Here is a 12,327-nt window from a genome sequence, read left to right on the forward strand (position 1 = left end):
ATAAGGGAGAAGTGGAAGTTGGAGTTTGAAGGGGTAGATCTCGGCGGACTTTCTCTGATCAGATCGGGGAAATCCTGAAGAAAGGCCAGGTCAAGAGCGCCCTAAACCGGCGAGCGTGTATGGGAATGTTACGAAAGTCAAGGAAGCGAAAGAGGTATGTCAGGATCGTAGCAAGTGGAAATCCGTGGTCACTGCCAACCCTTCCGGGAAGTAGGCGTGATTATATGTATGTATGTAAGTATTCGTGAAGAAAACATGAAGCAACGACATAAACACGGTGTAACATAAGTAAACCGAATAATTTTAACCACGCATTTCTGAGGTCAAAAGAAGTAAAAAATGTAATATGAGTTTAGTCAAAATTCGCCAAAAAAAAATTTTTTTTGTTTTGTTTTTTAAATTTTTTGAATGTATTTGTACATAAAAAATAAATGTTATTGATAAAGTTGTCACTTAAAATTGATTTTTATATTTTTTTTTCGTAAAACCTACTTTTTGCAAAGTGTTACTTGTCACTTTTTGACATCTATCAATAAGGATATTTAGACTACGTCCCATAGCAGCAACATCACCATCAAAAAGGCCTATTACACTATGTAACAGTAAAAACTTGTTTTTTTTTTTTAATTAATAATATCTGAAACTAGGCGAATTTCAAAAAAGTTTATAGGACATTTTTGTCTCTAAATATGATCAGGAATACGCTGTTAAAATTATTCGGTTTCCTCATGTTACACCGTATATAAAGTGGGCAGAATGTCTTCAATTGAGATTATCTTAGCCTACGCAATAATTAACTGCAAAACTACAGGAAATATCGCACTGACCTGGATGATAGCATTAAATTAGATAAATAATCGTTCATTTGGCGCGTATGAATACTGATGTTTACTGTCAATACTGTTATCAACTGTTGACAAGATCTTAGGTCAACGCTTGCACTGTTTAAGGTGAAAGGTCTTGGTGAAATGTTATCGGAGTATGTTATTTTTATTATGTTCTAAAAAACGCTATTGTCATTTAATTGTTGTCGTGACAAGAGTTTGGAAAGTGGAAGCTAAAGATTTTTAGATATTAGATCTGTTTCCAATATGATGCAGTATCATATTGAAAATAACTAAAACTCGATTTGCCCTGAATGTTAAATAAAAAAACCAAGTAAATATCTAATCTATTGGTAACTGTAGTTTTCAGAGAAAAATGGAAGATAACCTTATGGTTAGGAAAAAAGTATCGCACGGTGTACAAAGTTATTTTTTTGACCAAATTTTTATAGTTGCCTGATTGTAACACGAAGTTTATTGAGATTTTTAGAGTGTATAGTCGCTTTCAGATATATCGTAACGGCCAAGGTGCCTACACATATCTGAACAAATGAAGTCCCTATACTCTGTATCTTTAGGTATTTAAATATAAGTAAACAAAATCTACCCTCAAATGGCTCCTTAAGCCAGTTGAGTAGAGTGTAGATTAGTGTAGAAGAAATCATTACACGATCAAATAATGTAGGTTAAAGTCAAAGGTCGTTCAGTGACTGATCCAAGCGGTTTTGTAATTGGTCGGTCAACCAATAAATGTTATAACTACCCGAAAACGTACAAATTGTTTGTTTACTTTTATTTAAATACTTAAAGATACAACAGACTGTAAATATAGTCAAGGAGTTAGAGTGCATGTACAGATAGTTTTGAGCATCTGAGCCGATCTATTATCATCCGTACTACTGTTTAGCTTTGTTAAGTTATACAAATAATATGATAAATTCTTCCTACTGATAACTAATTTCAAATACGATTGTAATGTTTATTTCTTCATAATGGCTGCATACTCTAGACATACTTACATAATATTGTAATATTCAAAATATTATTACCACCAACCGGTAAATGTTTATATAATAGTTGATTCAGAGACCGATAATCCTAACGGGTTGGTTGAGTCATTTAATCTTAAATCATAATACGGCAATTTTCACTTCCATTTAAATAAGTGTCTGTGTAGTGAATAGCGCTATTTTAATTACTATTACGGATATAAGTTAGGCCAGTGAATATAGTAAATAATTATGTGTTCATTCATTGAAAAAAATTTTTGGCAAAACATTCATTTTTGGTACAAGCTTTAATCGCTGACTGTATTTTTCTTTCTACAGGCAACTATACTCATTGAGACAATTCTACAAACCCCAAATACAATTAGGTGTCGTTGTTTAGAGTTCCTATGGCCACCTCCTGTCTCCATCATCAGATCAGCTCGATGATACTATAACATTGCATTGTGACCCGACTTACGTGTGTATGCAAATTTTCAGCTTCATTGGAAGCCGGGAGGTGGGTCAAATTTAACTTGCAAGATTTGTCACGTACATAGATACATAGCAAGTTATTAACACATTCACTGCCCCCAACGCACATGTGCGTTCACCGTCATACAAGTTTGTTCCTAGGCCACGCCCCCTGGCAGTGAATGCGATAAAAATCTTGTAAAAAAATATGTCATTTGCACTCCAGTAAATAATAAAATCGGTTATATTTGTCTTTCTTTCAAAGAATTAGTTTTTTATTCCACTTAATTGGTATACTAAACAAAACAAGTAATTTGTTGACTCTTCTTGCATTGAACTGAAGGTCTGTTTTTTTTGTTGTTGTTGTCTGTCTTTATTGTCTCCAATTTGGAGTATCTGGACACCATCCAGACGTGTTGTTTTTTAATGTTTTTTTTTTTAGGTGAAAGGTTAGTACGTCCGTTTTTTAGAATGTAGGTGAAAGGTATAGTCCGTCCTTTTTTTTATGTAGGTAAAAGGTTTGAGTCCGTTCGTTTTCGCTTTTGGGTCGTCGTAATCTTCAGCTTAAATGCTTTCTGTTCTTGTTTGAGGTTTTGTCTAAACCAAGCCGCTATATCAATGTTTTATTGTATTTTATTTATTTCAATGATTGATTTGTATCTATTGGCTACTATATCGTTTTATACAGTTCAAAATGAAATCCATCAAACTTTTTTTTTCACCGAAAGAAATCCATCCGATAATGGCATAAATTTCTTATCAAATAATCATAGAAAAGCCTTAAATTTTGTACGTTTTAAAAATACTCCATGATGTTTTATTGACATAGTATGTTTTACGTTTGATAAACTCTATTTAAACGATGATTTTTTTCCAAGTTGAATAATCTTTTCTACAGTCATCAATGGGATTGGAAGTCACAAAGGCACGGCCATTTTGTAAGGCACCGCCATTTCGTAAGGCACCTCCACTTTGTACGGCATCGCCATTTTGTACGGCACCGCCATTTTGGTAGGCACCGCCATTTTGTAAGGCACAGCCATTTTGTAAGGCACAGCCATTTTGTAAATCACCGCCATTTTGTAAGGCACCGCCGCCATTTTGTCTCAGTCTAACCTCAAAATGTCTCCCCAGTGGATAATAAGTGCGCATATCAGCGAGCTGTCATGGCGACAGAAGGCGCGGCTGATCTCGTACGTGATTGGCTACTGGCGTTGGGCGTTATGCAGGGTGTTGCTAACTTCGTTGTTGCATCGTCGCTGTGAGGTGTTGCCGTTGCCTTGGAGGAGTTTGGTGAGTTTCGGAACGTTAGGCCAGTGGTTTTTAACCTTTTTGATGAGTTTGGTGCGAATGTTTAGCCAGTGGTTCTGAACTTTATTGATTTTGTAACCTGTCTTAGGGATATTGATAATTAAACTAAGTTTAAGCAAGGTCAAGCTCGTAGCTCTCCTGCCACTAAACTATGGGCCATAAGTACTTTATACAAGGTGTAACAAGGTGTAGCGGGGATCCGCCTAAGGCGGTAAAGGCCTATTCAATATCGTGTTCTGATTGGGAATAATTTTTAAGAAAAAAAAACCGACTTCTATGGGGGCCGGTGAAAGATTATTGTAGATGGTATAGGTATACTATGTAGAAAAGGAGGTAAAACCACCCACTTTTCTACTAGCATTTCGCTTCTGTAAGGGTCGTAGTTCTAGCCTAACCTAACCCACTTCTCTGATAGCAGTTCGGTTCTGTGAGGATCGCAGTTCAAACCTAACCTAACCCACTTAACGGCGCATGCGGTGCGGTGTACGGGGGTTTAAGCGGGAGGGGCTAGTAAGATTGGCATCATCATACTTATATACTTACACATTTTATGGTAGGTAATCATAGTGGTTTATTTAGTTAAGGTATCATAGTGGTTTTCCGGGTCAAGGTCCGGGTCCGAGTCCGGGTCTGAGTCCGGGTCCGAGTCCGGGTCCGAGCCCGGGTCCGAGTCCAGGTCCGGTCCGGGTCCGAACCGGATCCGGTCCGGGTCCGAACCGGATCCGGGTATGAGTCCGGTTCTGGGTCCGAGTCCGGGTCCCAGTCCAAGTCAAAATCGAAATTCGTAATCACCAAATGTGTACTATGCGTTGTTGAAGAGTTCTATTCTGGTCATCATCAGCAGTTCCATTTCATCTAATGCGACAGTTTTTAATGTAAATGCTTGATTTTATGATGAAAATACAAAAAAATCTATGCGTATGCCTTTAATATTTGAGGAGTTCCCTCGATTCCTTATGGATCCCATCATCAGAACTCGAGCTTGACAAAAATGTGGCTTAAAAACTTAACTTGCTTGACAAACATAACGAAGAGGAAAAATCGCCAAACGTGAACTATGCGTCGTTGAAGAGTTCTGTTCTGATCATCATCAGCAGTTCCACTTCATCAAATGCGACAGTTTTTAATGAAAATGCTTAATTTTCTGATGTAAATACAACAATCTCTATACGCATGCCTTTAATATTTGAGGAGTTCCCTCGATTCCTTATGGATCCCATCATCAGAACTCGAGCTTGACAAAAATGTGCATTAAAAACTTAACTTGCTTAACAAACATAACGAAGAGGAAAAATCGCGAAACGTGAACTATGCGTCGTTGAAGAGTTCTGTTCTGATCATCATCAGCAGTTCCACTTCATCAAATGCGACAGTTTTTAATGAAAATGCTTGATTTTTTGATGTAATTACAAAAATCTCTATACGCATGCCTTTAAGATTTGAGGAGTTCTCTCGATTCCTCATGGATCCCATCATCAGAACTCGAGATTGACAAAAATGTAGCTTAAAAACTGAACTTGCTTAACAAACATAACGAAGAGGACAAATCGCCAACCGTGAACTATGCGTCGTTGAGGAGTTCCATTCTGATCATCATCAGCAGTTCCACTTCATCAAATGTCACTTTTTTGGATGTATATGCTTGATTTGATGATAAAAACCCAAAAATCACTATATGTATGCCTTTAAGATTTGAGGAGTTCCCTCGATTCCTCATGGAACCCATCATCAGAACTGGGTTTTGACAGAAACGGGACCAATCTGTATACATATACATTCAATCAAAAAAAAAATTTTCAAAATCGGTCCAGTAATGACGGAGATATGGAGTAACAAACATAAAAAATAAAAAAAATAAAAAAAAAAATAAAAAAAAACATACAACCGAATTGATAACCTCCTCCTTTGGGATTTGGAAGTCGGTTAAAAAGGAATAGAAACAAAAATTGACAAGAAATATTTTTGGTTTTTGTATGGAGGGTCTAGCGGTGTAGAAAAAAATTTTTTTCGCATCAATTTCTTATATGTGAAAGATCCCCACTATTTTTGTGTTATACCTGGTAGAAGGTTCAAATTCCCTCGTTTATATTCAGGCACACCTTGACATAATGAAACACTATATCGTAGTAACTCCTTCCTCATTACTGCAGTCAGACGTCGAGACAGACTCGCTGGTGGGCAGCGTCGGCTCCGCGCGCGACTGCTGGATCTGCTACGACAGCTCCCGGCCGGAGCCCCTCATCCACCCCTGCCGCTGCACCGGCGACGTGTCCGCCGTGCACCACGACTGCCTCAGCCGGTGGCTGGGAGAGGTAACACCCCCCTCACCCCCCCACTGCTGGATCTGCTACGACAGCTCCCGGCCGGAGCCCCTCATCCACCCCTGCCGCTGCACCGGCGACGTGTCCGCCGTGCACCACGACTGCCTCAGCCGGTGGCTGGGAGAGGTAAGACCCCCCTCACCCCCCCACTGCTGGATCTGCTACGACAGCTCCCGGCCGGAGCCCCTCATCCACCCCTGCCGCTGCACCGGCGACGTGTCCGCCGTGCACCACGACTGCCTCAGCCGGTGGCTGGGAGAGGTAACACACCCCTCACCCCCCACTGCTGGATCTGCTACGACAGCTCCCGGCCGGAGCCCCTCATCCTCCCCTGCTGCTGCACCGGCGACGTGTCCGCCGTGCACCACGACTGCCTCAGCCGGTGGCTGGGAGAGGTAACACCCCCCCCTCCCCACACTGCTGGATCTGCTACGACAGCTCCCGGCCCGAGCCGAGCCCCCCATCCACCCCTGCCGCTGCACCGGCGACGTGTCCGCCGTGCACCACGACTGCCTCAGCCGGTGGCTGGGAGAGGTTAACCCCCCCCCCCCACTGCTGGATCTGCTACGACCGGTCACGAAGATGATCGTAAAGGTCATTAGACCATGACATCAAAATCATGACAATTTGTTATCTGAATTGAGTTTACAAATATTGTATCCATCTAACTCCGCACCTACACTAAAGTGTGGAAGTGTCACACTTCCACATTCTGTGATTGCAAAGTCCGTTTTGAGTTAACTTGGTCCGACTTCATGTACCCTTGAAATCAAAAGAGTTATAAAAACACGGTGTATTTCTTTTGCAGAGTGTCAAAACACCTGACGGCTTGAAATGCAAGGTGTGCAACACACCCTACATCGTCCAGGAGACCAGCAGGTATGTTCAAAGTTTAATTATTAGGGTTCCTTACCCAAAGGGTAAAAAATGTATTAAAGACTCCATAATTTTCAAAAGTTATTGGACAAAAGTGTCGCCGTTTTGATTATCATAATTTATTTATTACCAGGGTGGAGTGGGAGCGCGGGTTCACGGTGGTGCACTGGGTGCGCACGGCGCTGTGCGTGGCGTGCATGTGCGGCGCCGGCGCCGCCGCCTGGGTCGCGGTGCAGCTGTCCACATCCCCAGTAGTGAGGGTGCTGGCCGCCGGCGCAGCCTCGCTCGTGTGCTACGTGGCTGTGAGGTGTGTAATACAGGGTGGAGTGGAGCGCGGGTTCACGGTGGTGCACTGGGTGCGCACGGCGCTGTGCGTGGCGTGCATGTGCGCTACGTTGCCGTCAATTGTGTGATCTATATGTCTGAAGGTTACCAAACAACGCGTATAGCGTATCAATATCTGCCACCTTCGAATACTTTTCACAATAAAAATGTATGTCGACAGTTCGCGTTAAGTATCGACAATAGTTTAATTGTTCTTTATATCGGGCGTCCCTAAAACCAAAGCCGAGACTTGAAGGGCATAAAAAAACAGCTGACGGGCTGTAAGATTAAGCCAATTTACCCTTAATGAAAATCTCAGTTTTTGAGGTATCTGCAATATTATATACTTTTAATAACCAGGATTCTTATAAGAGTGCTGATTTGCTTAATCTTGTAGCCCGCTATACTCTGTATATTTGGTTTTATTTAACAATAGACAAAGGATTAGCCGTCGGGGTCTATTAGAAAGCTACAAACTATATTTAAATAACAGTAAAAAAAATCTACCCTCAAATGGCTCGCTAACTACCACTGATTCATCATCATCATCATCATCATATCAGCCCTTTATCGCCCACTGCTGAGCATAGGCCTCTCTTCTAGTACGCCACTTATCCCGGTCCTGAGCTAATCTCATCCAGAAGTGACCCGCAATTTTCCGGATGTCGTCCACCCAACGAGCCAACGGACGCCAGGCGCTTCTTTCATTTGAAAGCGGCCACCATTCTGTTAACATTTTAGTCCACCTGCCATCACTCTGCCTAGCAACATGTCCTGCCCAATTCCATTTTAGTTTGGTAATGACGAAACCCACGTCATACACCTTGGTGCGGCCACCACTGATTAGTACCATAAATTAAAATATCCCTTATTTTCAGATTCCTCGGCATGAACACGGTGACAGCCTACCAGAAGGCCAAGATCTCCTCACTCCGGATCCTCACAGAACCAACGGATGCCGCACAGGACGACCAGCTGGCCACCATCAGCAAGACGGTCACCGTCGAGATCGCTTCCAAAGCGGTCCTCGAGCGAGCTCTAAAGGGGGAGATCAATAAATAACATTGTGAACAGTGACTTTAAGAACTGAAGTGATACCCCAGAATCAGAAGCTAGACGGCGCAATATCAGTTAATCACTGAGAAATTAATCCTGTGCTCTAGTGTTGTGAACATGTGACATCCTTAAAAACAGCTATGTGACATGAATTATGACGCTATCTAGCGCAAAAAGTACTAGCGATCATCAGGAAGACAGCCACCGGGCTTATAAAGCGGTCGCTGAACGAACTCTATAGGGGGTGATCAATGAACGGCGTTTGAAAGTGTTGTAAAACTGCGTTGTAGTGACGCCCGATTTATTGACAGCCCTGAGAATTATTGTCTGCAAAATGTGGTTGACACCCCTAAGGACTGGCCCCAGTTTATCAAAAACATGTAACAAAATATCGCGCATTTACGCTATAAATGAAACATTGATTTAAAGTAATTTTTAGATATGCAACGGATAGTTGTTTGGCCGGATACCGGATGATCGGCCTGACCATCGGCCGAATATTCGGTATCCGGCCGCCGAATATTCGGCCGGCGGAACTATACCTACATTTAGGGTTTTCAGGTGCGCATTGTTTACTCCGAAATCAAGCCAAGTTACTATCACGTATCCGGCCGGATAGTACGTCACTATCCGGTATCCGGATATTAAAATAAGGGCCGGATACCGGATAGTAACCGAATATCCGGTGCATCTCCAGTTATTTTTAAGGTGTCAGATAGACAAGTTACCCATTTGGTACAAATGTAACGATTATATCACATAAATTCGTACATAGTTTCTTGTTTTATATTGATATTCTTTACGTATTATTTTTTCGCATATTATGTATAATTTATAATTAAATAGGGGTCACGGACAATCAAAACATTAATGTTGTGACTTTTATGAGTTTTTTTTTACAAAAAAGATATATTTTCGTTTCCATATTTATCTTTTTTCAGATAAGTGCATGCTGGTCATGCAAAGTATATTAAATAAAAGCACGTTTTGAAATTATTCTTACCATATTTACACTGCAATTTTTCTCAAAAGAAAGAAGTGACCAAGTAAAACGAAAGTGTGATGTAAAAAAATCTTGGTATAGTGTGTAGCTTTCAAATAGAGCTCAACGGCTAATCCTATTGTTAAGTAAAACCGCACGTGCTACTTACCTGCAAAAAAGGGTCTTCATTATTCTATTTGGCACCTGAGCGCGGGCTAGTCCAACGCTCAAAAAACCAGTGTAGGTGCGCTCTCCGATAACGCGCCTTTGTTGCGCATCTCGATGACACATTTTAGACTGGTTCTGTAGCGTTCGACTCGCCGGCACTCAGTAACCGAAGTGCGAAGTACGAACGATTTTTTATGCAGGTGGTTGTGGCACGTGGCACGAGCGGTTTTACTGAACAATAGACAATAGGATTAGCCGTCGAGCTCTATTTTAGAGCTACGCACTATAACGTTAGTAGTTGGAGCACACAGTTAAAAAAACGTGTTTTCTAAACTATTGTTTTTTTCGTAAATATTTTCAGTATATTAATTTCATATTTTAACAGTGATTGTCCGTGTTCCCCAATTTTTAAAAGAGGCTGGTAATTAATTCAAATTGATATACTTAAGTAAAAAAAAATCAAGTGTTTTCGGAAACAAACTTATGAATAGAAATATGTCAGTGCCAAAGATGAGAATGGCTGGATGGTTATAAAAAAAAAATGTAATTTATGTATTATGGCTCTACACGATGGGCCAACGCCGGCCACTCCAAGGGACGCAGCGATGCGGTAGAATGAGATAGCAATATCACTTGCTCCCTCTAACGCATAAATGCGTCCCTTGGAGTGGCCGGCGTTGGCCCATCGTGTAGAGGAGCCCTTAACCCTTTTCCAGGCATAGTACGAGTTATCAACCATATACGCGCCATTATAATTTCAACTTTATCATTTCGATTTAAGATTCCAATTAGATTGCACTTTCGGGATATGTACAGTCAACAACAGAGCTATGAATACAGGCAAAGTGCCAAAAATATGTATACACGACCTTAATGTACAGGCAATAAAGTACTGTATACATATTTTTGACACTTTGCCTGTATTCATAGCTCTGTTGTTGACTGTACGTCTTCAAATGAATCATAAAAGCTGGATTAATTGGAATATATTTGGATTTTTTAGAATCTTGTAAAGTGTCATTCTATGGAACTTGTCAACTATGTAAAGAAAAATTACTAGTAAATTGACATTTAGAGACAATTTTAATATGGCGGTTTGTTTACACAGTTAGCAAGTTCCATAGTATGACACTTTAAGGCCGAGCCACACCGTCTTGCGTGTGCGTGACGTGCGCGTGTGCGTGCGCTAAAATGTTGGAGCCGCACACGCACACGTCACGCAAGCGGTGTGCCGTCTCTCATAAGGATCTGTATACTACAACGCCGCACGCGCACGTGCACGTCACGCACACGCAGCCGGTGTGCACAGGCCTTTAGGTTGGTACGGCCTGGGAAAAGGTTACTTGTAATTGAAGTTTTACTATGATTTCATGCGCTAAATTAATGTAGAAACTTATTTTACAGTACGTATGGTCCTATTTTCCCGCACTAGTGCGTCAAATAGCACTTTACGTGCGTATGTCAAAAGTTAAAAGTTTAATGTACTGTAAAAGGTTGTACGATACACGTGCGAATAGGTAATTCGCAACTCGTGTCGATTTAAACCACTCCCTTCGGTCGTGCTTTAATTTATCGCCACTCGTTTCGAATTTCATCTTTTCCGCACTTGTATCGTAAATAACTATTTCTAGTGTTATGGACTGTCAAATGGTAATAAATAGTTCTAATTCAGCTGTACAGTCGCCATCAGATATATCGGAGCGGCCAAGGTGCTCACAAATATCGGAACACGCCTCTATTGTCAAGGCGTTAGAGTGCGTGTTCAGATATTGTGAACACCTTGGCCGCTCCGATATATCTGATGGCGACTGTATAAGAGAGAATGATTGTAGTTTAAAAATGTCGCCAAATCGATTTCAAATTAAGTTGTCATTGTCAAGTAGAATCGCACCAATGAAAGTCTGCAGCGGATTTGATAGCCCACGCAGTGTAAGTGTTACGTATACGTCTTAATTTCATAGAAGTTTGACGTTTAATATGACACTTGCACTGCGTGGGCACAGAATAAATAATAGTACTAGGTACAGAAGACTCACTCTCTAACAAAACGCGTCTGTCACGATCAGCACAGATGTGGCCGCTAGGTGGCGCCAGCGCCACGCGCGGCTTATGGCAAACCCCAAAATTGGGGTCGAACGGATGGAGTTTTAGCTACCTGTAGCAAAGCGACGAAATCGCGGAGTGAGCCACGCCTGGCGTGGGCTATCAAAATCGCTGCAGACTTTTCACGATCTAAATAATCTCTAGTATAAATCAGATCAACCAAGAAAATGTTAAGCGCCCAACACGGCTACAACGAGTTGGCGTTTTACATTTACTCTAGCGTTTGTGTGAATTCGATCGCACCAATACATCAATGCGAGCGAGATAGACTGCGATCCAGCTCACATCGCTAACGTAAACGTCAAGGGTCAACTCATGGTACGGCTACTGATTTGCATTACACTCGGTAAGTAAAAAAAAGATGAGTGTATCGAGTGATAGGACCATAGACTAGGAATCCTCTAGACCGAGTTTAGAGCAATTATTTCATGAAAGCGATGATGCCAAAAATGCGGGGGTGCGCGGGACGAGGTGAGCGAAGTCCCGTGCCGTGATTGGTCCGTTCAAAGACACGGACGTCACACAAAGACACTTTCGACTCGAACATGAAGTAAAATTACCGTATGCGAGGCAGAGGGGGTAGCGCGACTATGCTCAGTGGAGGATGTTTGACCATCGTTTAGTATTTGAAAATGTAGCGCGTTTCAATTATTCATAATTTGTACGTTTACAAATACCGTGTACAATGGTCAATGTAATTAAAAACATTCATGCCAATAACGTATAAACTTTGATCTTACGTAGGCTACGGTACTAGCTTACTCCCAAGCGGATCATACGCTTGTTTTCTAATATCCTCTAACCGCCCAGAGACCTATAAAAAGGTCTCCTGTTCCATTCTAATTTGAACTTTGTGTTGACAAAATAAAATTTCATTTTGCTTGGCAAGGTTTGACGTATGG

General features: G+C 41.4%; 1 protein-coding gene and 1 long non-coding RNA gene across 2 annotated transcripts in view; one reads left to right on the top strand and one right to left on the bottom strand.

Moving 5' to 3' along the window:
* Window positions 1-9,878, top strand: part of LOC134673998 (uncharacterized) — a 109,974-nt gene extending 100,096 nt beyond the window's left edge. The window contains exons 10-13 of the mRNA XM_063532053.1: window positions 5,746-5,907; window positions 6,725-6,795; window positions 6,926-7,099; window positions 7,995-9,878. Coding sequence (XP_063388123.1) covers window positions 5,746-5,907; window positions 6,725-6,795; window positions 6,926-7,099; window positions 7,995-8,178 — 591 coding nt within the window. The 3' untranslated portion in view covers window positions 8,179-9,878. The remainder of the gene's footprint in view (window positions 1-5,745; window positions 5,908-6,724; window positions 6,796-6,925; window positions 7,100-7,994) is intronic.
* The window catches only part of LOC134674013 (uncharacterized), a 176,741-nt gene that overhangs the window by 65,312 nt on the left and 99,102 nt on the right, over window positions 1-12,327 (bottom strand). The window lies entirely within an intron of this gene.

This window comes from Cydia fagiglandana, chromosome 19 (genome assembly GCF_963556715.1).
Source record: "Cydia fagiglandana chromosome 19, ilCydFagi1.1, whole genome shotgun sequence".
Lineage (NCBI taxonomy): Eukaryota > Metazoa > Arthropoda > Insecta > Lepidoptera > Tortricidae > Cydia > Cydia fagiglandana.